The sequence below is a fragment of the Coregonus clupeaformis genome, chromosome 37, assembly GCF_020615455.1.
Source record: "Coregonus clupeaformis isolate EN_2021a chromosome 37, ASM2061545v1, whole genome shotgun sequence".
NCBI classification, from domain to species: Eukaryota; Metazoa; Chordata; class Actinopteri; order Salmoniformes; family Salmonidae; genus Coregonus; species Coregonus clupeaformis.
The window spans coordinates 3555343-3580066 of record NC_059228.1 but is presented as its reverse complement, the minus strand read 5'-3'; the positions used below and the strand labels follow the sequence as shown (position 1 = coordinate 3580066).

The window sequence follows — 24724 nt, the reverse complement described above, 5'->3', positions numbered from 1 at the left end:
TTCTAAGAGTGTATGTCTGGGGTACAGAGATGAGGCAGTCATTCAAAAATCATGTTAAACACTTTTACTGCACACAGAGTCCACGCAACTTATTATGTGACTTGTTAAGCAAATGTTTACTCCTGAACTTATTTAGGCTTGCCAAAACAAAGGGGTTGAATACTTATTGACTCAAGACATTTCAGCTTTTTATTTTTTGATATACAAAAAACATAATTCCACTTCGACATTATGGGGTATTGTGTCTAGGCCAGTGCCAAAAAAATCTCAATTTAATAAATTTTTTATTCAGGCTGTAACACACCAAATGTGGAAAAAGTCAAGGGGTGTGAATACTTTTTGAAGGCATAGCTTACATTTGGTGTGTTTTATTTCTCAAGTTTTTTTAAAATCTTTATCTGACCTAGTGTGGTCCTCTGTAGCTCAGCTGGTAGAGCACGGCGCTTGTAACGCCAAGGTAGTGGGTTCGATCCCCGGGACCACCCATACACAAAAATGTATGCACGCACGACTGTAAGTCGCTTTGGATAAAAGCGTCTGCTAAATGGCATATTATTATTATATTATAGTGTTGTTTCTGTGCCTTTTTAAAGATCCTTTTCTATTTCGTACTTCTGATATTGAACTCTGCATTGTTGAGAAAGAGCTTGTTAGCATTTCACTGTATGGTTTACACCCGTTGTATTCTGTCATGTGACAAAAAACGTTGATTTGATTTGGTATAGTCTACAATAAACAACTGAGGGCTTGTAGTCCATGGCCCTTGATGGAAAGTGATTTATGTAAGGAGATGTGTTAATTACCTCTGATATAACGTTATAACCTTTTATTACTAAGTGTTTAACATTGGACTGTCAAACGATTAAAAAAAGTATTGAGTTCATCGCATAGTTTTCTGTGCGATTAACTCGATTAATCTCATTTTTAGAAACTGTTCAAATTTGACCCTAATTAAAGCGGCAATCAGCAGTTGAAACAATAACAAAGCGTCCTACCCGCCCCTGTTTCGGTAAAAAGCTGAGGGATGGGGCAGAGAAACTGTAACCACTCTCAAATAAATAGACAGAGGTGCAATGACTGATGTTAACCATGTTTTGAGGCTCTACAGTGTTTGTTTACATTTACTTTGTTTACACACACTGGGATAAATCAAGCTTATATTTTGGGTTCTGATGGGGTACGACAGTTGAACTAAGTACTTGAACTAACAACAGATCAGCCAGGCCTGAGTTTATGTAAAATATCATACAGCTACAACAAAAACAGTAGCTAAATGTAATGGATTCCCTGTTCGGATTAAAATCATTGTGGGAAATTAGATTTGAATCAAGAGGTATTCAGCCATGGCATTGTAAACATTCTTGTTTGGTTAGCTAGCTAGCTAACATTAGCATAACCATAGATACTTCAAGTTTCAAGGTCATGTGCACAGGTACAGTGAAATGCCTTTCTTGCAAGCTCTACACCCAACAATGCCGTAATCAATATCAATGTACACTGAACAAAAATATAAATGCAACATTTTTACAGATTTGACTGAGTTACAGTTCATATAAGGAAATATGTCAATTGAAATGAATTCATTAGGCCCTAATCTATGGATTTCACATGACTGGGAATACAGATATGCATCTGTTGGTCACAGATACCTTTTTTTTAAAGATAGGGGCGTGGATCAGAAAACCAGTCAGTACCTGGTGTGACCACCATTTGCCTCATGCAGCATGACACATCTCCTTCGCATAGAGTTGTGGCCTGTGGAATGATGTCCCACTCCTCTTCAATGGCTGTGCAAATTTGCTGGATATATGCGGGAACTGGAACACGCTGTCGGACACGTCAATGCAGAGCATCCCAAACATGCTCAATGGGTGACATGTCTGGTGAGCAGGGGCGGTGTGTTCATTAGGGCGATATGGGCGACGCACTGCCAAACGGGAAAAGGAAGGGATTTTTTAAATAATCAATTATATCACGGCAACAGTAGTTATCAGTGTTCTAATCTAGACGTCTGATCTGCCACTAAATGTCCAATCAGGCTAAAGTCGTGCTTCAAATGGCCCCGCCCCGTTTGGGGCGATTTCAGTCAGGTTGAAAATCGCCCAGGAGTCTCTCATAGACTCTCATGTAAAATCTTTTTTTTTTCAAATATCAGAGCTTTCAATACAATCTCTATGGGAGGGCTTGCACTTACGCGCTTTCGTCATACGTAACATAAGTAACCATGAACATAACTAAGAAAAGAGCGGGTAGCAGCGTCAATCAATTCACGTACTACTGTCAAGATGGCTAGCTTTGCGAGGCAAAGATGAAACTGAGGGCTCCACCAACCCTGGTATTTTTCTTGGACTTGTCAACTTTGTGGCACAATTAGATGAGGTGTTTGATGACCATCTTAAAATGCTAAAGTTTTCAAGGGCACATCAAAGACCATTCAAAACGAGCTACTGGAGTGTATGCTAGCGGTCATGAGGGAACATATTGTGGAGGAGGTGAAGTCGGCGAACTTCGTAGCTATCCAAGCTGACGAGACCACGGACGTTTCTACACAGACACAGCTGGTGCTTGTGCTGAGGTACATAGATAGCAACCACAAAGTGCAGGAGCGCTTTTTTGAGTTCCTTCCCATCTCGGAATCAACCTCAGTCTCAATCGCCAGTGTGCTTTTGGAGAGACTGAACGGTCTTTTTGCCGACTGACGAGAAAGTCAAACTCATTGCGCAAGCTTACGATGGAGCCAGTGTGATGAGGGGAGAGAAGGCTGGTGTGCAGCAAAGGTGCGTGAGCATTTCAAGAATGCCCATTACGTGCATTGCTATGCGCATCAGCTGAATTTGATCATGCAGCAAGCTAGAACAGTTTCAGTACAAGTCATGTAGCCTCTCTCTCTCTTTGTCCCTCCCTGTCTGTCTCTTTAACACACACACGCCCAAATCAGTTCACAGTTGATGTTGTTTAAAATAGTTATTTTTCATTTTTTTTAAAGTAAAAAAAAAAAAAATCTGTTCATGTTCATTTTTACAAATCTATACAATTGGCCAGAATATGGTTGTTCATATTTACAAATCTATACAATTGGCCAGAATATGGTTGTTCATTTTTACAAAGCCAGATAGCTGTGTTTACCTTTTCTAGAAATTATTTTCAAATTCTGTTTTCAGGCAAAATGTCTATCACTGTTAATTTTCACAAATCTATACAAGAGGGCAGAATATGGAAGTCTATAAAAATTTCTTATTACCAATAACTTGCATCAATGTTTTCAGTAGCCTCTATCAAAAGCTCCTGCTTGCTTGTTGTGAATTATGCTCAGGTGCACATATTTCCAATTCAACCATGAGGCCTTTTTGAAGCAAGTAATGTGTATATCAGTATTGACTTATATGCTGCCCCTGTCTTCATGTTGTTGCTGGACATATCTTTTTTTAAATGTGTGTAGGTCACCTAAATCATCAGAAAAATTGCCCCCCCTGAGAATTTTTTCAGGAGCCGCCACTGCTGGTGAGTATGCAGGCCATGAAAAAACTTGGACATTTTCAGCTTCCAGGAATTGTGTACAGATCCTTGCGACATGGGACTGTGCATTAACATGCTGAAACACACTGGTGATGGCGGCGGATGAATGGCATGACAATGGGCCTCAGGATCTCGTCACGATATTTCTGTGCATTCAAATTGCCATCGATAAAATGCAATTATGTTCGTTGTCCTTAGCTTATGCCTGCCCATACCATAACCCCACCACCATGGGGCACTCTGTTCACAACGTTGACGTCAGCAAACCGCTCGCCCACACGACGTCTGCCATCTGCCCGGTACAGTTGACATCGGGATTCATCCGTGAAGAGCACACTTTTCCAGCGTGCCAGTGGCCATCGAAGGTGAGCATTTGCCCACTGAAGTCGGTTCCGACGCCAAACTGCAGTCAGGTCAAGACCCTGGTGAGGACAACGAGCACGCAAATGAGCTACCCTGAGACGGCTCTTGACAGTTTGTGCAGAGATTCTTCAGTTGTACAAACCCACAGTTTCATCAGCTGTCCAGATGGCTGGTCTCAAATGAGCCCACAGGTGAAGAAGCCAGATGTGGAGGTCCTGGGCTGGCATGGTTACACGTGGTCTGTGTTTGTGAGCCATTTTGTTTGCTATTTAGCAGTCTTATGGCTTGGGGATCTAAGCTATTCAAGAGCCTGTCAGTCTTGACTTCTGTGCAAATTAAGCTTTTGCTGTCATCTAAAGAAATGCCTAGGAATGTGTTTATGGTTGAATTTCCGGTAGGTATTTCTTCCAAATTGTTGCTCAAAGCTGCTCACACTGTGGATTTTTAAGCACCACAAGAGAGACAGACAGTTCTACAGCAGCTGCTAGCTGTTGAGACCCAGAGCACACAGCCAAAGATTATGAAGATAGGCAGAAACTGCTTCTCCAATATAAATCCCCTGTCGTCTCGCGCTGAACTGCGCATGTGTGCAGGCCATCAAATCTAAGGCAGTCCTTCAATATAAAGATTTTGATTTTATTTTTTATGTTGCTTTTCATAAAAATGAAAAAGGTATCAGTCGGTCACTTTGACGAGGTTGGCGTAACAACATGTTCAACTACTTAAGACATTGGCTCATATCTAGGTTGTGCCTTTAGATTTCGAGAAAATTTACAACTACGAATTTCATTTATCTCATTGCCTTCTCAAACCCCAAACCCAAGCCTGGCATGCTTCGCAAGCGTTCCCGGAAGTCTCGCGATGTTGCGCCTCTGGATTTAAAAACTGTGGAACAGCGGAGCGCGTTGTGTGTTGCAATCTAAAGGGTCCGTGCGGAAACACAGCTAAGGCGCGGCGACGCAACAACCAATGGTTGCGTGCAACGTCATCGACTGTGGCATCGACTGACAATAACATATAATGTGGTTTGCTGATACTTAAAATACATATCCAGGCATTGTAAGATCTGTCAGGCGTCAGCAACGTCTATTGGTGCTGTCAAGACAACTGGGAACTAGGAAAAACACCAGGTCAAATCATGACGTCAGTGATCTTCGGAGCTCTAGAAAGGTTCCCGAGTTTCTAACTGGGAATTTCGAGTTGGATGACAGTTGAAAACTATTTTTCCCAGTCGGAGATCGTTTTTTCCCCGAGTTCCCAGTTGTCTTGAATGCTCGGAAGTCGGAAATGTCTGTGTTCCGACTTGAACGCGGCATAGGAAGGAGCCCAAAATCTCCTTGCCTGTGTACAGCAACCATTTTGGTATTTATTCTAACGCCCATGCCATATTGACCAATGGTAGCTCTACCTAGATCCCAATCGGCCAATCCGTAGACGACGCTGTGACTCACCAAATAAGGAGAGACAACTCCATAAAAGGAAACATTGTATCTCTTTATAAGGAGGAAAGTAGATCTTGGTTTGTAATATTAGTCCGCTCTCGAATACATTATTTCAAAATACATCATATTTGTGTGCAAATGCACGACTGCAAGACTGATATTGCGTGATATTGGATGAAATATCTGCAGCGTTTGTGAATTGAAGGCGGTTACCGAATATATTTTAGGCGATTATAGTGTGAACTACATGACATGGCGGAGTAATAACGAATGCTCTCTTCGACACTTTTTTGAGAAAGTGCTCTGAGTTTTTGGAAATAGAAGAGGTTGAGCCAAACTGAACCGGGCTGAAGAGTCCCAGGGGCAGCATCACTGAAACTGAAAGTTTGCTTTAGTGGTTTCAAACAGATGCCAATTTTGCTATGTCCGAAATTTCGTTGTTTGTTTACCTTTTTGGTGGTTGGGTTGTATGAACTGTGCTGTAATCTCTACTAACACGCGCTCCAGAAGTCGGCTGACGATTTCAGGGACCGGGTCCTCTAACTAGAATGTTACCAAGCCAGGCTGGATCAGCACAATCTGGAAACGGGTCAGCGTCTGTCAGGGGTAACACAGGTCACGGTTCTGGGGTCATTGGGAGTGGGATTCGCCCCATGTTGGTCAGAGCAGGGCAATCGATAACTGGGGTCAGCGACAGCACCGGTGCGGTTGGGATGTTGGGGAGCAACAGTCCAGGAGTGGGTGCAAGAGGTGGGGCGAGACCAGGGAACGGGACGGGACTGACGACTACACAGACCGCCGGCCAGGGAGGCATCGGAGGTCTGATCATGGGAGTTGGGGTTCACGGAGGCAGCCGGTACGACCCGGACAAAGAGTGTGCGCCAATGGGGTGCAGTGGGTCGGACGCTGATTCGGACTCGGGGGATGATGAAGATCCGATGTGTTCAATCGGGGACAACAGAAGAGGAGTAAAGCGGGAGAGACTAGAGATGGAGGCTGCGGTGACAGGGCAGGAGGCGGGGGTACCACCGGGGGGTTATGGCGTGGTCCCTCGAGGTGTTGCTGGCGCAAAGCCAGGGAAGAAGACACGTGGACGCGTGAAGATAAAAATGGAATTTATCGACAACAAGTTGAGGCGATACACAACTTTTAGCAAGAGGAAGACTGGTATAATGAAGAAGGTGAGTGATCACAGTGACACTCAGGTGTGATGGGACACTCCGTAGTGTCCACTCCAAAGTGTGTCACTTGGTCATACATGATGTTGAATTGATTGATGTGTATGGGGCACCTATAGGCTACACCAACACTGACCGAGAATGTAATCATTAGGTAGAGGTCTCAACTTTCCTGTACAATAACCTTCCCTTGTGTCACGGACTTATTTTTTTTAACCCGTGGAAGGCCCATTCAACCCAAAATAACACATAGAATTTGTCATAACCTGATGTAATAAGACTCCCAGACATAATGTGTAAAGAACCAAGTGGGACATGTCATCTCTGCCCTGGCCCTGAGTGACTGGAGGCCACAGCAGTCATGACTGTCTCTGTCCTTTAAATAGACTAGAGCAGTGTTCCCAAACTTTTTATAGTCCCGTACATTTACATTTTAGTCATTTAGCGGACGCTCTTATCCAGCATACATTTTTTTCATACTCCATACCACTTCAAACATTCAACCTCCAGCTGCGTACCTCTACCTAGCACCAGGGTCAACGCACTCTCAAATGTTGTTTTTTTGCCATCATTGTAAGCCTGCCACACACACACTATACGATACATTTATTAAACATAAGAATGAGTGTGAGTTTTTGTCACAACCCGGCTTGTGGGAAGTGACAAATAGCTCTTTTAGGACCAGGGCCCAAATAATAATATAATCATAATAAATAATTTTGCTCTTTATTTAGCCATCTTACATATAAAACCTTATTTGTTCGTCAAAAATTGTGAATAACCCACCACAGGTTAATGAGAAGGGTGTGCTTGAAAGGATGCACATAACTCTGCAATGTTGGGTTGTATTGGAGAGAGTCTCAGTCTTAAATCATTTTCCACAGACAGTCTGTGCCTGTATTTAGTTTTCATGCTAGTGAGGGCCGAAAATCCACTCTCACATAGGTACGTGGTTGCAAAGGGCATCAGTGTCTTAACAGCGCGATTTGCCAAGGCAGGATACTCTGAGCGCAGCCCTATCCAGAAATCTGGCAGTGGCTTCTGATTTAAATTCAATTTTCACAGAACCGCTTGTTACAATTTCGATGAGGCTCTCTTGTTCAGATATCGGTAAGTGGACTGGAGGCAGGGCAGGAAAGGGATAACGAATCCAATTGTTTGTGTCATCCGTTTCGGGTAAGTACCTGCGTAATTGCGCACCCAGCTCACACAGGTGCTTCGAAATATCACATTTGACATTGTCTGTAAGCTTGAGTTCATTATCACACAAAAAATCATACAATGATGGAAAGACCTGTGTCGTGTCCTTGTTAATGCAGACAGAGAAGAGCTCCAACTTCTTAATCATAGCCTCAGTTTTGTCCCGCACATTGAATATAGTTGCGAAGAGTCCCTGTAATCCTAGATTCAGATCATTCAGGCGAGAAAAAACATCACCCAGATAGGCCAGTCGTGTGAGAAACTCGTCATCATGCAAGCGGTCAGACAAGTCCAAATTATGGTCAGTAAAGAAACATTTAAGCTTGTCTCTGAATTAAAACAAAACGTGTCAATACTTTGCCCCTTGATAACCATACGCACCAGTCGTTTGTTGTAAAAGCGTTACATGGTCGCTGCCCATATCATTGCATAATGCAGAAAATACACGAGACATCAGGGGCCTTGCTTTAACAAAGTTAACCATTTTCACTGTAGTGTCCAAAATGTATTTCAAGCTGTCAGGCATTCCCTTGGCAGCAAGAGCCTCTCGGTAGATGCTGCAGTGTGACCCAAGTGGCGTCGGGAGCAACTGCTTGCACGCGCGTTACCACTCCACTATGTCTCCCTGTCATGGCTTTTGCGCAATCAGTACAAATACCAACACATCTTGACCACCAAAGTCCATCTGATGTCACAAAGCTGTCCAGTACTTTAAAAATATCCTCTCATGTTGTCCTGGTTTCCAGTGGTTTGCAGAAGAGGATGTCTTCCTTAATTGACCCCCCATAAACGTAACGGACATATACCAGGAGCTGTGCCAGGCCCGCCACGTCTGTTGGCTCATCCAGCTGTAACGCATAGAATTCACTGGCTTGTATGCGAAGCAGTAATAGTTTCAAAACATCTCCTGCCATGTCACTGATGCGTCATGAAACAATGTTGTTTGATGAAGGCATTGTCTGTATAGTTTTTTTTGGCCTTTTCCCCCAGCGTTGTCCCAGCCATATCCGCGACAGCAGGAAGAATTAAGTCCTCCACAATAGTATGGGGCTTGCCTGTCCTGGCCAAGCATAACAACTTCTGTCGTCGACAGGTGCAGGTGTAGTACTGCTAGTAGTAGCAATACTACCATTAGAGCTGGTATGTGTCTCTATGGACACGGGCATTACTTTTTTTTAAACTATTTATCCATTTTCGAGCAAACGGAATGAGCAGCAGCTACGTTTGGCTACATACGGACCGTTAGTGGAATTCCCGCGAGAGAGGAACGGTTAATGTGATTGGATGTTAAGTATTTGACTAGGCTACCTGTATTTGACGTTGTGTTGTTATTTCGCTGAACACTAGATGGTTAAATTTTATTTTTGGCAGTGAAACGAGGCTACTCAGGCGAGAAAAAAACATCACCCAAATATATAGCCCCGTTGGAAAATCTAAATGGACTGTTTGAAAATGTGAATCACATTTTTATTTGGCGTACCCCTGGTGGGAGTACACGTACCCCAGTTTGGGAATAGCCGGACTAGAGCAACTGACATTCCGATTTCTGACCATGACCCCCTACACACACACCTCTGTGTCATGTAGGCCTAGTGCAGTAACACACTTGCAATCTAAATGGAGAAATATTATAATTTTTAGCAAACTATTTTAAATTTATATTAATTTAATCATATTTTCAAAGAGCAATTTGTGCTCAGTACATTGAACGTTTCTCATTCAGCTTTTAAAGTGACTGTAGTACCTAATCAAGTAAAATAAGGTAAGATGTGTTCGGTAGGAGTACTGCAAACTAAGGTTGGCAAATTAATAAACACTGACTCACTCACCGCAGCCTTTGGTCAGCAGCAGCAGTTCAGATCACAGACCCCCTGACCTAAAGTGTGTCAGGCAGAGCCAACAGCTGACCAAACCCCAGGGACAGAGATCAGAGGTCAGTCAAAGAGTGCTAGGCAGACCAAACAGGCCACTGTGCACCGCTGTAAGGAACACATGATGCCTTCATCATACCCTAGCTCTCTGTCATACGGTATGTCATCAGAGGGCTCAGATGAGGTCTGAAAGTGAAAACCCCATGGCTGCATCTGAAGTTGTATTTCGGACCAGGGTTAGGTGACTCTGATTCAGTTCAGCATTTACTGCAATAACAACCCAACGTTTATCTCCCAGGACAAATTAGCTTGCAACAGCTAGCTAGCTACGTTTCCATGAATGTTTCATGTGTGGTTCAACCTGACCCCAAATTAATAAAGTTGGTTCACAGTTGGTTCTGATATTTTAACCTGCGTATCATGATTGCGTCTGGTGTGGATGGACAAAATCAACATACGCACGTGCGGCCGGTGTAGTCAGCATGTGATGCTGTCTGGCCAGAAAAAGTATGATGTCTTTCTTTTTGGCCAGACAGCATCAGATACAGTGCAGTCGGAAAGTATTCAGACATATTCCCTTTTCCTACAGCCTTATTCTAAAATTGATTAAATATGAATCAGTCTACACACACTACCCCATAATGACATAGCGAAAACAGGTTTTATACATTTTTCCAATTGATTAAAAATAGAAAACAGATACCTTATTTACATAAGTATTCAGACCCTTTGCTATGAGACTCCTGTTTCCATTGATCATCCTTGAGATGTTTCTACAACTTGATTGGAGTCCACCTGTGGTAAATGCAATTGATTGGACATGATTTGGAAAGGCACACACCTGTCTATATAAAGTCCCACAGTTGACAGTGAGGTCCAAGCCATGAGGTCGAAGGATTTGTCCGGAGAGCTCCGAGACAGGATTGTGTCAAGGCATAGATCTGGGGAAGGGTACCAACAAATTTCTGCAGCATTGAAGGTCCCTAAGAACACAGTGGCCTTCATTCTTAAATGGAAGAAGTTTGGAACCACCAAGACTCTACCTAGAGCTGGCCGCCTGGCCAAACTGAGCATTCGGGGGAGAAGGGCCTTGGTCAGGGAGGTGACCAAGAACCCGATGGTCACTCTGATAGAGCTCCAGAGTTCCTCTGTGGAGATTGGAAACCTTCCAGAAGGACAACCATCTCTGCAGCACTCCACCAATCAGGCCTATATGGTAGAGTGGCCAGACGGAAGCCATTCCTCAGTAAAAGGCACATGACAGCCCACTTGGAGTTTGACAAAAGGCACCTAAAGGACTCTCAGAATGAGAAACAAGATTCTCTGGTCTGATGAAACCAAGATTGAACTCTTTGGCCTGAATGCCAAGCGTCACGTCTGAAGGAAACCTGACACCATCCCTACGGTGAAGCATGGTGGTGGCAGCGTCATGCTGTGGGGATGTTTTTCAGCAGCAGGGACTGGGAGACTAGTCAGGATTGAGGGAAAGATGAACGGAACAAAGTACAGAGAGATCCTTGATGAAAACCTGCTCCAGAGCGCTCAGGACCTCAGACTGGGGCGAAGGTTCACCTTCCAACAGGACAAGCACACAGCCAAGACAATGCAGGAGTGGCTTCAGGACAAGTCTCTAAATATCCTTGAGTGGCCCAGCCAGAGCCCGGACTTGAACCCAATTGAACATCTATGAAGAGACCTGAAAATAGCTGTGCAGCGACGCTCCCCATCCAACCTGACAGAGCTTTAAAGGATCTGCAGAGAAGAATGGGAGAAACTCCCAAAATACAGGTGTGCCACGCTTGTAGTGTCATACCCAAGAAGACACAAGGCTGTAATCGCTGCCAAAGGTGCTTCAACAAAGTACTGAGCAAAGGGTCTGAACACTAATGTAAATGTTATATTTCTGTTTTTTATTTTTAATATATTTGCAAACATTTCTAAAAACCTGTTTTTGCTTTGTCATTATGGCGTATTGTGTGTAGATTGATGAGGAAAATAAACAATTTAATCCATTTTATAATAGGGCTGTATCGTAACAGAATGTGGAAAAAGTCAAGGGGTCTGAATAATTTCAGAATGTGCTGTAGCTAGCTACATCTACGGGCTTTTATGTTTTTTCTGTCGTGCATAGTGTGCAGTAGCCTATATCATAAGCTATATGTATTGGATAACGGCACAATCATTTGGGCCTTTTTGGGCTTGGGATCATTAAATATCTTTAAAACAGTGCTCATAAAATGTATTTAATGTATGGCTCATCAGGCTCAGGTAGCATCAGGCATGAATGTTCAATCAAACCTCTAATCTAATCCAGACATAGGCCTATTTATATGCTTTATAATGCTTTTGAATGAAACTTCCGGTTTTGGCGGGAAATACCGGGTTAACCGGGAGAAAAGTGATTTATTCTCGGAATGAAACTTTTTGTAAAATACCGGGAAAATATTCAACCCTAGTCTGTGCCCCACCTTGGCAATCCCAATCAAAATGTTCTGGACAAGCCACTGATTCAGTGGATTCATAATGGGTCATCAGTTATACTACATACCATGAAGGCTCTAGTATCCAAGCGTGCACATGGAATATAGGCTACTCACTATTACATTTACATTTACATTTGAGTCATTTAGCAAACGCTCTTATCCAGAGCGACTTACCATTGTATCCAAGATCACTCATTATGTTTCAATGCAGACATTACCACACGTCTGAAGCAGATCAGCACTTTGTCGAGCAAAGAGGCATCTGCTATCTCTCTCACAAGATACATTGGAGAACTGCTGCAGTGCAGACAAACATAGTCTTTTTGGATTGTTTCACCAAAATAATTACAATGCCACTCTTTGCATTGTTTGATCATTGTAAAAAGGTTGAGTTCTGACTGATGAGCAAGTCCTTGCTTTACTTTCTTCCCTTTGGCATCCTCCACTGTTGTCGTGGAAACGGAGGTTTCTGTATTGTACAGTGGGCAGCATGATTGTTCTGTGCCTTGAGTTGGGCTATGACAAAGTATGACAGAATTTACAGTGCCTTCAGAAATTATTCATACTCCTTGACTTCTTCCACATTTTGTTGTTACAGCCTGATTTCAAAATTGATTAAAATAAATGTTCTCTCACCCATCTACACACAATACCCCGTAATGACAAAGTGAAAACATGTTTTTAGAAAATGTTGCACATTTATTGAAAATGAAATAAAAAAAATTCTCATTTACACCCTTGAGTCAATACTTTGTAGAAGCACCTTTGGTGGCCATTACAGCTTTGAGTGATCTTGGGTATGTCTGTATCAGCTTTGCACATCTGGATTTGGGGATTTTCTCCCATTCTATCTTGCAGATTTTCTCAAGCTCTGTTAAGTTAGATGGGGAGCGGCGGTGAACAGCAATCTTCAAGTCTTTCCACAGATTTAATGATATTGACATCTGGGCTTTCTCTGGGCCACTCAAGGACTTTCACATTCTTGTTCTGAAACCATTTAAGTGTTGCTTTGGCTGTATGCTTGGGGTCATTGTCCTGTTGGAACGTAAATCTTCGCTCCAGTCTAAGGTCTAAGGAGCAGGTTCTTGTCAAGGATTTGCCTGTATTTGGTTCCATTCATTGTTCCATCTATCCTTACCAGTCTCCCAGTCCCTGCCGCTGAAAGCATCCCCATAGCATGATGCTGCCACCACCATGATAGGGATGGTGTTAGACGGGTGATGAGCTGTGCCTGGTTTTCTCCAGACATAGCGTTTTGCATTTAGGCCAAATGGTTCAATTTGTGTCTCATCAGACCACAGAATATTTTGCCTTATGATCAGTCTTTATTAAAATAAAAAACAGAAATATCACATTTACATAAGTATTCAGACCCTTTACTTAGTACTTTGTTGAAGCACCTTTGGCAGCGATTACAGCCTCTGGTATGACGCTACAAGCTTGGCACACCTGTATTTGGCGAGTTTCTCCCATTCTTCTCTGCAGATCCTCTCAAGCTCTGTCAGGTTGGATGGGGAGCGTCACTGCACAGCTATTTTCAGGTCTCTCCAGAGATGTTCGATCGGGTTCAAGTCCGGGCTCTGGCTGGGCCACTCAAGGACATTCAGAGACTTGTCCCGAAGCCACTCCTGTGTTGACTTGGCTGTGTGCTTAGGGTCGTTGTCTTGTTGGAAGGTGAACCTTCGCCCCAGTCTGAGGTCCTGAGCACTCTGGAGCAGGTTTTCATCAAGGATCTCTCTGTACTTTGTTCCGTTCATCTTTCCCTCAATCCTGACTAGTCACCCAGTCCCTGCCGCTGAAAAACAACCCCACAGCATGATGCTGCCACCACCATGCTTCACCGTAGGGATGATGCCAGGTTTCCTCCAGACGTGATGCTTGGCGTTCAGGCCAAATAGTTCAATCTTAGTTTCATCAGACCAGATAATCTTGTTTCTCATGGTCTGTCCTTTAGGTGCCTTTTGGCAAATTCCAAGCGGGTTGTCATGTGCCTTTTACTGAGGAATGGCTTCCGTCTGACCACTCCACCATAAAGGCGTGATTGGTGGAGTGCTGCAGAGATGGTTGTCCTTCTGGAAGGTTCTCCCATCTCCACAGAGGAACTCTTGGAGCTCTGTCAGTGACCGTCGGGTTCTTGGTCATATCCCTGACCAAGGCCCTTCTCCCCCGATTGCTCAGTTTGGCTGGACAGCCAGCTCTAGGAAGAGTCTTGTTGGTTCCAAACTTGTTCCATTTAAGAATGATGGAGGCCACTGTGTTCTTGGGGACCTTCAATGCTGCAGACATTTTTTGGTACCCTTCCCCAGATCTGTGCCTCGACATAATCCTGTCCCAGAGCTCTACAGACAATTCCTTCGACCCCATGGCTTGGTTTTTGCTTTGACATACACTGTCAACTGTGGGACCTTGTATAGACAGGTATGTGCCTTTCCAAATCATGTCCAATCAATTGAATTTACCACAGGTGGACTCCAATGAAGTTGTAGAAACATCTCAAGGTTGTTAAATGGAAACAGGATGCACCTGAGCTACATTTCAAGTCTTATAGCAAAGGGTCTGAATACTTAAGAACTACTAGAAGGATGACTTTATCCTATCCCAGGTATTCCTTAAAGAGGTGGGGTTTCAAATGTCTCCGGAATACCACATCAGTCACCGGCTTCATCAATAAGTGCATCGATGACGTTGTCCCAACAGTGACCGTATGTACATACCCCAGCCAGAAGCCATGGATTACAGGCAACATCTGCACTGAGCTAAAGGGTAGAACTGCCGCTTTCAAGGAGCGGGACTCTAACCCGTACGCTTATAAGAAATCCTGCAGTGCCCTCAGAAGAAACATCAAACAGGCAAAAAGTAAATACAGGACTAAGATTGAATCCTACTACACCGGCTCCGACGCTCGTCGGATGTGGCAGGGCTTGCAAACTATTACGGACTACAAAAAGAAAGCCCAGCCGCGAGCTTCCCAGTGACACAAGCCTACCAGACGAGCTAAACAACATTTTTGCGCGCTCCGTAGCCAATGTGAGTAAGACCTTTTAAACAGGTCAACATTCACAAGGCCGCAGGGCCAGACGGATTACCAGGAAGTGTACTCCGAGCATGCGCTGACCAACTGGCAAGTGTCTTCACTGACATTTTCAACCTGTCCCTGGCCGAGTCTGTAATACCTACATGTTTCAAGCAGACCACCATAGTCCCTGTGCCCAAGCACACCAAGGTTACCTGCCTAAATGACTACCGACACCTAGCACACATGTCTGTAGCCATGAAGTGCTTTGAAAGGCTGGTCATGGCTCACATCAACACCAATCGCACTCCACACTGCCCCTTTCCCACCTGGACAAAAGGAACACCTATGTGAGAATGCTGTTCATTGACTACAGCTCAGCGTTCAACACTATAGTGCCCACAAAGCTCATCACTAAGCTATGGACCCTGAGACTAAACACCTCCCTCTGCAATTGGATCCTGGACTTCCTAACGGGGTAAGGGTAGCAACAACACATCTGCCTTGCTGATTCTAAACATGGGGGTGAGTGCTTAGGCCCCTCCTGTACTCCCTGTTCATCCATGACTGCGTGGCCAAGCACGACTCCAACACCATCATTAAGTTTGCTGATGACACAACGGTGGTAGGCCTGATCACCGACAATGATGAGACAGTCTATAGGGAGGAGGTCAGAGACCTGGCAGTGTGGTGCCAGGACAACAACCTCTCCCTCAACATGAGTAAGACAAAGGAGATGATCGTGGACTACAGGAAAAGGAGGGCCTAACACGCCCCCATTCACATCGACTGGGCTCTAGTGGAGCTGGTCGAGAGTTTCAGGTTCCTTGGTGTCCACATCACCAACAAACTATCATGGTCCAAACACACCAAGAAAGTTGTGAAGAGGGCACGACAACGCCTTTTCCCCCTCAGGAGACTGAAAAGATTTGGCATGGGTCCTCAGATCTTCAAAAAGTTATACAGCTGCACCATCGAAAGCGTCCTGACTGGTTGCATCACCGCCTGGTATGGCAACTGCTCGGCATCCGACAGTAAGGCGCTACAGAGGGTAATGCGTATGGCCCAGTACATCACTGGAGCCAAGCTTCCTGCCATCCAGGACCTATATACTAGGCAGTGTCAGAGGAAGGCCCAAAAAATTGTCAAAGACTCCAGTCACCCAAGTCATAGACTGTTCTCTCTGCTACCGCACGGCAAGCGGTACCGGAGCACGAAGTCTAGGTCCAAAAGGCTCCTTAACAGCTTCTACCCCCAAGCCATAAGACTGCTGAACAATTAATCAAATGGCTAACCAGACTATTTCCATTGAACCCCCCAGTTGTTTTTCCACTGCTGCTACTCGCTGATTATTATCTATGCATAGTCACTTTACCCTTACCTACATGTACAGATTACCTCGATTTACCTGTACCCCCGCACATTGACTCGGTATCGGTACCCCCTGTATATAGCCTCATTATTGTTATTTTGCGTTACTTTTTTTATTATTATTATTTGTTACTTTAGTTTATTTTGTAAATATTTTCTTAACTCTATTTTCTTTCAAACTGCATTGTTGGTTAAGGGCTTGTAAGTAAGTATTTCACGGTAAGGTCTACACCTGTCGTATTCGGCGCATGTGACAAATTTGATTTGCTGTAGAGACTGTTGTCCTTCTGGCAGGTTCTCCCATCTCAGCCAAGGAACTCTGTAGTTCTGTCAGAGTGGTCATTGGGTTCTTGGTCACCTCCCTGACCAAGGTCCTTCTTGCCGGGTTTCCCAGTGTGGTTAGACGGCCAGCTGTAGGCAGAGTCTGGTTCATTCCAAATGTTTTCCTTTTCCCAATGTTAGATACTACTGTGCTCTTGGAAACTTTCAACACTAGAAATTATTTTATACCCTTCCGCAGATATATGCCTCATCACAATTCTATCTCTGAGATCCACGGACAGTTTCTTGGACTTCATGGTATATTTACTGCTCTGACATGCAGTGTCAACTGTGGGACCTTATACAGACAGGTGTGTTTCTTCCTAAATCATGTCCGAACAGTTGAATTGGTCACTGGTGGACTCCAAGTTGTAGTGACATCTCAAGGATGATCAAAGGAAATTGGATGCACCTCAGCTCAATTTGGCGTGTCCTAGCAAAGGGTTGCGAGTACTTATGTAAATTAGGTATTTCATTTTCAATACATTTGCACACATTTATAAAAACCATGTTTTAACTTTGTAATTATGGGGTTGTAACACAACAAAATGTGGAATAAGTCAAGGGGTATGAATACTTTCTGAAGGCACTGTAGCAGGCAGGTTTCAGATCTCTTTGAGGGTGCAGGCCAGGGCTGTGTGATACGATTGCAATTGATGGCCTGCTAGATCAGTTATCTGGTTCTGTAAAGGATGTGCTCATTCAAATCGTTTGTCTGCGCACCCTCTAGCAAGTCGAGTTCTCCATGTCCTGGATATGACTACTGCCCCTGAGGTTTAATCTATAGATGCACACAGTTTTCATACAGTAGATAGATCTCTATGACTGTTAGGATCACCACAGTGATAATTTGTGTTAGCTATGAATTGCACTGTTTTTGAAGCCTAGACATGGGCTGCTTCAATGTGGACACATGCCCCATAGCTTTACATATAAGGCCAGAAACGGAGTTTACATGTGCATGAATACCATGGCTGTGTGGATTTCCTCTTCCATCTGGGGTCTGCTCTCTAGGCTGTCCTGGGGCATGCTGTTGGGTCTCAGACACAAATGGGGTACTGCATACATCTGTGTGTGCAACCTCGTTCCCACAGACACACAGCCAGAATAATCACACACTGACTACAAGGGTCAGGGATTGCAACAGCCAGGAGACCTAAAGCAAACCATCTAGTGATAGGATACAAATAGGAATGAACAAACTTCCCCTCTCCCATTTTCCAAATGACGAAGTTATCAAGCCGTGCACTTGAGTATTGACCAAGCCACCCTGACGCAGCCTGACACACACATACTGTAGACTTGGGATGGCTGAGACAAGCTCGCCACACAGTTCTTGGCACAGCAAGACATCTATGTCATTGAGATGATTTTACATGTTTAAATCAATTGGAAGTGTTACTGAGAGCTGCATGCTCGCTCCATTTCTAAGAATGCTTCTGCGGAGCCCACTGAAGCAACGTCAGGTCTTCGCTGCTCTTCAGAGCATGCATACATCTCCATAGGCTTGCTGTCTTTGCCTTTATTCATTCATTAGACACCGCAGCTCTAGAGGTGAAGCCTGCACCGCTGGACTGGCAAGTGTGATGGACACAGTGTTGGAAGTTGCTCATACCCATCTCTGCCCCTCTGCCTTTCTTTCAGGTGGGGTTGCATTTCACTACAGCCGAAAGATGATTAGATAAGTAGCTTCAGCATTGTACAATTGCTACATTAAATGATTACAGTACATTATATCTGCAAATGAGATGATTGAGGCCAATAATGAACAAAGTTACGCATTGCCACACTTCCAAACCTTGTGACGTCTGAAAGTTCCATGAAGGCTGGAAATCGGGAAGTTCCTTGAAAGAGAATTTAACTTAAAGAAGTTGTGTTGATACGATTAGTTCTGTTTTGATAGAGATTTCTCATGCAGTAACAGCACTATAGTTTAATAACAGTATAGACCCTATGATTTTGCATAGGCTATTTGATGTAGGCCTAAGCAAAGAAGCGATTGTTGGTTGTGTATGACAGCCATCCTCTAGTTCTCCTTCTTACTCTGCATGTCTGCCAGAATGATGCCCGGCGGCTAGCAATGAAATCATTCATCAGCCAATGTTTAAATTGTATTCACTAAGGTAAATTGTATTCACTCCCTCCCTCTCCACCAGAATCCATTAAGACCTACATGGTTATTACCTCTCCCCCTTCCTCTCCCTTACAACCAAGACCCCCTGTCGCAAGGAACGAAATCAGTATCACTATATCACAGACACTATTTTTGGAGCCTTATCTAATGTTATTTTAGCTACATTTGTGCTATACGTCAGAGTTCACCAGGGAGGTATTTTTAGACTTGAAGTGTGTTTCTTGGCTAGTTGGCTGCAGTTTTAACCCGTTATCTGTAGGTAACACCATCGGGAACTTTGTTTTTCCCTATTCCCATTTGAGTCTGTGCAATGCACATAATTGTTTATTGGCTTAAATCACTGAACACAACAGGTGCTTATTAGACTTTTGCTCATTTGCATAGTCTATTTTCTTATTCCAGCATTCACTTCCAGCATTTTAATTGATGCATTTCTTCATTATCTACTCTGTGTTATCATTTTCACACTGTCCCCCCCAAAATATCTTAGTAACCTCTATTTTGAAGAGGGAAAAAAAATATTCCTTGACAGAATAATGATTTGCTTTTTTGACTGTGCATTTTTGGCAGTTCTTGCTGAGGGCGATCAGCTCCCGAAGTTGTTGACTGTTTTTGTGCTTGTCAGTTAGCTAGCAGTTCTCAGATGTTTTTTTTTGGGGGGGTAGATCAGCTTAATATTGCAGATAGATTGTAACTTCTATCAATGTAATTGTCTGCATCACTTCCAATCCCCCATGTTTATATATATATATACAGTGGGGGAAAAAATAATTTAGTCAGCCACCAATTGTGTAAGTTCTCCCACTTAAAAAGATGAGAGAGGCCTGTAATTTTCATCATAGGTGCACGTCAACTATGACAGACAAATTGAGGAAAAAAAATCCAGAAAATCACATTGTAGGATTTTTAATGAATTTATTTGCAAATTATGGTGGAAAATAAGTATTTGGTCAATTACAAAAGTTTCTCAATACTTTGTTATATACCCTTTGTTGGCAATGACACAGGTCAAACGTTTTCTGCAAGTCTTCACAAGGTTTTCACACACTGTTGCTGGTATTTTGGCCCATTCCTCCATGCAGATCTCCTCTAGAGCAGTGATGTTTTGGGGCTGTCGCTGGGCAACACAGACTTTCAACACCCTCCAAAGATTTTCAATGGGGTTGAGATCTGGAGACTGGCTAGGCCACTCCAGGACCTTGAAATGCTTCTTACGAAGCCACTCATTCGTTGCACGGGGTGTGTTTGGGATCATTGTCATGCTGAAAGACCCAGCCATGTTTCATCTTCAATGCCCTTGCTGATGGAAGGAGGTTTTCACTCAAAATATCACGATACATGGCCCCATTCATTCTTTCCTTTACACGGATCAGTCGTCATGGTCCCTTTGCAGAAAAACAGCCCCAAAGCATGATGTTTCCACCCCCATGCTTCATAGTAGGTATGGTGTTCTTTGGATGCAACTCAGCATTCTTTGTCCTCCAAACACGACGAGTTGAGTTTTTACCAAAAAGTTCTATTTTGGTTTCATCTGACCATATGACATTCTCCCAATCCTCTTCTGGATCATCCAAATGCACTCTAGCAAACTTCAGACGGGCCTGGACATGTACTGGCTTAAGCAGGGGGACACGTCTGGCACTGCAGGATTTGAGTCCCTGGCGGCGTAGTGTGTTACTGATGGTAGGCTTTTTTACTTTGGTCCCAGCTCTCTGCAGGTCATTCACTAGGTCCCCCCGTGTGGTTCTGGGATTTTTGCTCACCGTTCTTGTGATCATTTTGACCCCACGGCGTGAGATCTTGCGTTGAGCCCCAGATCGAGGGAGATTATCAGTGGTCTTGTATGTCTTCCATTTCCTGATAATTGCTCCCACAGTTGATTTCTTCAAACCAAGCTGCTTACCTATTGCAGATTCAGTCTTCCCAGCCTGGTGCAGGTCTACAATTTTGTTTCTGGTGTCCTTTGACAGCTCTTTGGTCTTGGCCATAGTGGAGTTTGGAGTGTGACTGTTTGAGGTTGTGGACAGGTGTCTTTTATACTGATAACAAGTTCAAACAGGTGCCATTAATACAGGTAAAGAGTGGAGGACAGAGGAGCCTCCTAAAGAAGAAGTTACAGGTCTGTGAGAGCCAGAAATCTTGCTTGTTTGTAGGTGACCAAATACTTATTTTGCACCATAATTTGAAAATAAATTCATAAAAAATCCTACAATGTGATTTTCTGGATTTTTCTTTCTCAATTTGTCTGTCATAGTTGACGTGTACCTATGATGAAAATTACAGGCCTCTCTCATCTTTCTAAGTGGGAGAACTTGCACAATTGGTGGCTGACTAAATACTTTTTTCCCCCACTGTATATATATACTCCCCTTTTCAACCCTGCCATCCTTTCCCTACTTGGGGTAAATTAGTGAACAACAATGCCCAGTTCTCAGATGTTAGCAGACAATGGCTAGTAGTTTGTTACTTAAAATTGATGATATTCTGAGTCATTACTGAATTATTTAATGTAAGAAATCAAACATTAAACCTCATAAACAATTCATGGTAATTCATGGTAACCTCAAACAATTAATTTAGACCCGGCGTTTATTAGAAACAAGCGTTTTATTTGGTGAAATGTGTGCCGTTGCCCGGTTATTAAAAGGGAAAGGTGGCTATTTGAGACTTTGCGTTTAGTTAAAGTTTTACGGTACTCTTGTTTTGATGCTTTTTAAACAGTTTGTTTTATACTGAACAAAAATATAAACGCAACATGCAACAATTTCAAAGATTTTACTGAGTTACAGTTCATATAAGGAAATCGGTCAATTGAAATAAATTCTTTAGGCCCTAAGCTATGGATTTCACATGACTGGGCAGGGGTGCAGCCATGGGTGGGCCTGAGAGGGCATAGGCCCACCCACTTGGCAGCCAGGCCCACCCACTGGGGAGCCAGGCCCAGCCAATCAGAATGAGTTTTTCCCCACAAAAGGGCTGTATTACAGACGGAAATACTCCTCAGCACCCCCCCAAACCCACCTCAGACGATCCCGCAGGTGAAGAAGCCGGATGTGGAGGTCCTGGGCTGGTGTGGTTACATGTGGTCTGCGGTTTTGAGGCCGGATGGACATACTGGCAAATTCTCTGAAACCATGTTGGAGGCAGCTTATTGTAGAGAAATTAACATTTAATTATCTAGCAACAGCTCTGGTGGACATTCCTGCAGTCGGCATGACAATTGCACACTCCCTCAAAACTTGAGACATCTGTGGCATTGTGTTGTGTGACAAAAATAAGCTTCTTGATATTTTTTTACATTTTTAGTCATTTAGCAGACGCTCTTATCCAGAGCGACTTACAGTTAGTGAATACATATTTTTTTATACTGGCCCCCCGTGGGAATCGAACCCACAACCCTCGCGTTGCAAACGACATGCTCTATCAACTGAGCTACATCCCTGCCGGCCATTCCCTCCCCTACCCTGGACGACGCTGGGCCAATTGTGCGCCGCCCATGAGTCTCCCGGTCGCGGCCGGCTGCGACAGAGCCTGGATTCGAACCAGGATCTCTAGTGGCACAGTTAGCACTGCGATGCAGTGCCTTAGACCACTGCGCCACTCAGGAGTACATTTGATATGCCACACCTGTCAGGTGGATGGATTATCTTGGCAAAGGAGAAATGCTCACTAATAGGGATGTAAACAACTTTGTGCACAGAATTTGAGAGAAATAAGCTTTTTGTGTGTATGGAACATTTCTGGGATTTTTAATTTTTACACTTTACATGTTGCATTTATATTTTTGTTCAGTGTAGATATTAAGAACGCGGTGGAATGTCAGCCTACCCTGTTTATTTAGGCACATTCCTCCAAAACTGATGTTGATGCTCATGCTGATTATAAAGCTGATATGGATGTTGACATTGTCATCTCCCTCCCCCCATGGCAGGCCTATGAGCTCTCCACGTTGACAGGAACCCAGGTCCTGCTACTGGTGGCCAGTGAGACGGGCCATGTCTACACGTTTGCCACGCGGAAGCTCCAGCCCATGATCACCAGCGAGACGGGCAAGGCCCTCATCCAGACGTGCCTCAACTCTCCGGACTCGCCCCCCCGCAACGACCCCTCCACTGACCAGCGTATGAGCGCCACGGGCTTCGAGGAGACGGACCTCAGCTACCAGGTGTCTGAGTCGGAGAGCCTTGGGGAGACCAAGGTGAGTTCTGCTGCTGCTCTTCACACAAAGGACCAGGTTTGTATTCATTAGGTACCAAACTAGTCTCGTAAACCCGACCATAGGCAACAGCAGTGATTAGTAGGGGTGTAACGGTTCACCAAACCCACGGTTCGGTACGTTTTGGGGTCACGGTTCGGTTTCGGTACACCGGGAAAATGAAATGCTTACAGTCACTGTAGTTATTTTTTGTTTATTTAAGCTGCGAAGGGCTGCTTGAATGCGGAGGGTAGACAATGTGTGTGTATATATATATATATATATATATATATATATATATATATATATATATATATTTGTCTTGTTCTGGTGGTAGGAATACTGGGGTGACGTCGGCGTAAATATGTCAACATGTTTGAGGTGTTGGTAGCTGCACAGGCTATTCTCATTGAGTAGTGGCGACATACTCTCTCTGTCTATCGCTGTTGTAATCCACTGGGAAACCAAAATGTTCCCTAACTCGAGATTTTAAACGATGATGGAGAATCCTCCTGGTTTTTCGACCCCACTACTCGCCATCGTGCAGAACTAGTTCCCGGCTGCGGCTCACTGAAGGTCAGTTTGAGATGTGCCAATTTAAGATTTGAATTTTGATTACAACGTAAGCTTGAGTTGTTTAAACGGACTAGCCTAAAATGTTGTTTTATTTAGCTCAGATTTTCTCAAGAGGCATACAATGCAGTGTAGGCATAGTCTATAGGCCTAGTGTTTTATTTTTTTAAATATATTTTTTATGTATTCATTCGGGTTCACAGTGTGGACCAAACCTTTTCTACATTTTGTTGTGTTACAGCCTGAATTTAAAATGGATTACATTGAAATTGTTTGTCACTGGTCTGCACACAGTACCCCATAATGTCAAAGTGGATTTATGTTTTTAGAAATCTTTACAAATTAATTAAAAATGAAAAGTTGAAATGCCTTGAGTCAGTAAGTATTCAACGCCTTTGAGAAAATTAACTTTATGTCCTGAATACAAAGTGTTATGTTTGAGGAAAATCTAACACAACACATCACGGAGTACCAGTCTTGATATTTTCAAGCATGGTGGTGGCTGCATCATGTTATGGGAGTATTTTTTTGGATAAAAATAAATGTAATAGAGCTAAGCACAGGCAAAATCCTAGAGGAAAACCTGGTTCAGTCTGCTTTCTAACAGACACTGGGAGAAAAATTCACCTTTCAGCAGGACAATAACCTAAACACAAGGCCAAATATACACTGGAGTTGCTTACCAAGACGACATTTGAATGTTCCTAAGTGGCCTAATTACAGTTTGGATATAAATCGCCTTGAAAATCTATGGCAAGACTTGAAAGTGGCTGTCTAGCAATGATCAACAACCAACTTGACAGAGCTTGAAGAATTTTGTAATAATAATGTGCAAATATTGTACAATCCAGGTGTGCAAAGCTCTTAGACTTACCCAGAAAGACTCACAGCTGTAATCGCTGCCAAAGGTGATTCTAGCATGTATTGACTCAGGGGTGTGAATACTTATGTAAATTAGATATTTCTGTATTTAATTTTCCATAAATGTGCAAACATTTCTACAAACATGTTTTCACTTTGTCATTATGGGTTATTGTGTGTCGATCAGTGAGAATAGTTTTAAA

General features: G+C 43.5%; 1 protein-coding gene across 4 annotated transcripts in view; it reads left to right on the top strand.

Annotated features, from left to right (window-relative positions):
* The first annotated feature begins 5404 nt into the window (after positions 1-5404).
* Positions 5405-24724, top strand: part of LOC121553595 (serum response factor) — a 63996-nt gene continuing 44676 nt past the window's right edge. For 2 of the 4 annotated variants that reach the window (XM_041866842.2, XM_041866839.2), the window contains exons 1-2: positions 5405-6502; positions 22824-23090. In XM_041866842.2, coding sequence (XP_041722776.1) covers positions 5870-6502; positions 22824-23090 — 900 coding nt within the window. In that variant the 5' untranslated portion in view covers positions 5405-5869. The remainder of the gene's footprint in view (positions 6503-22823; positions 23091-24724) is intronic. The other 2 variants (XM_041866840.2, XM_041866838.2) reach the window with 1 other exon arrangement.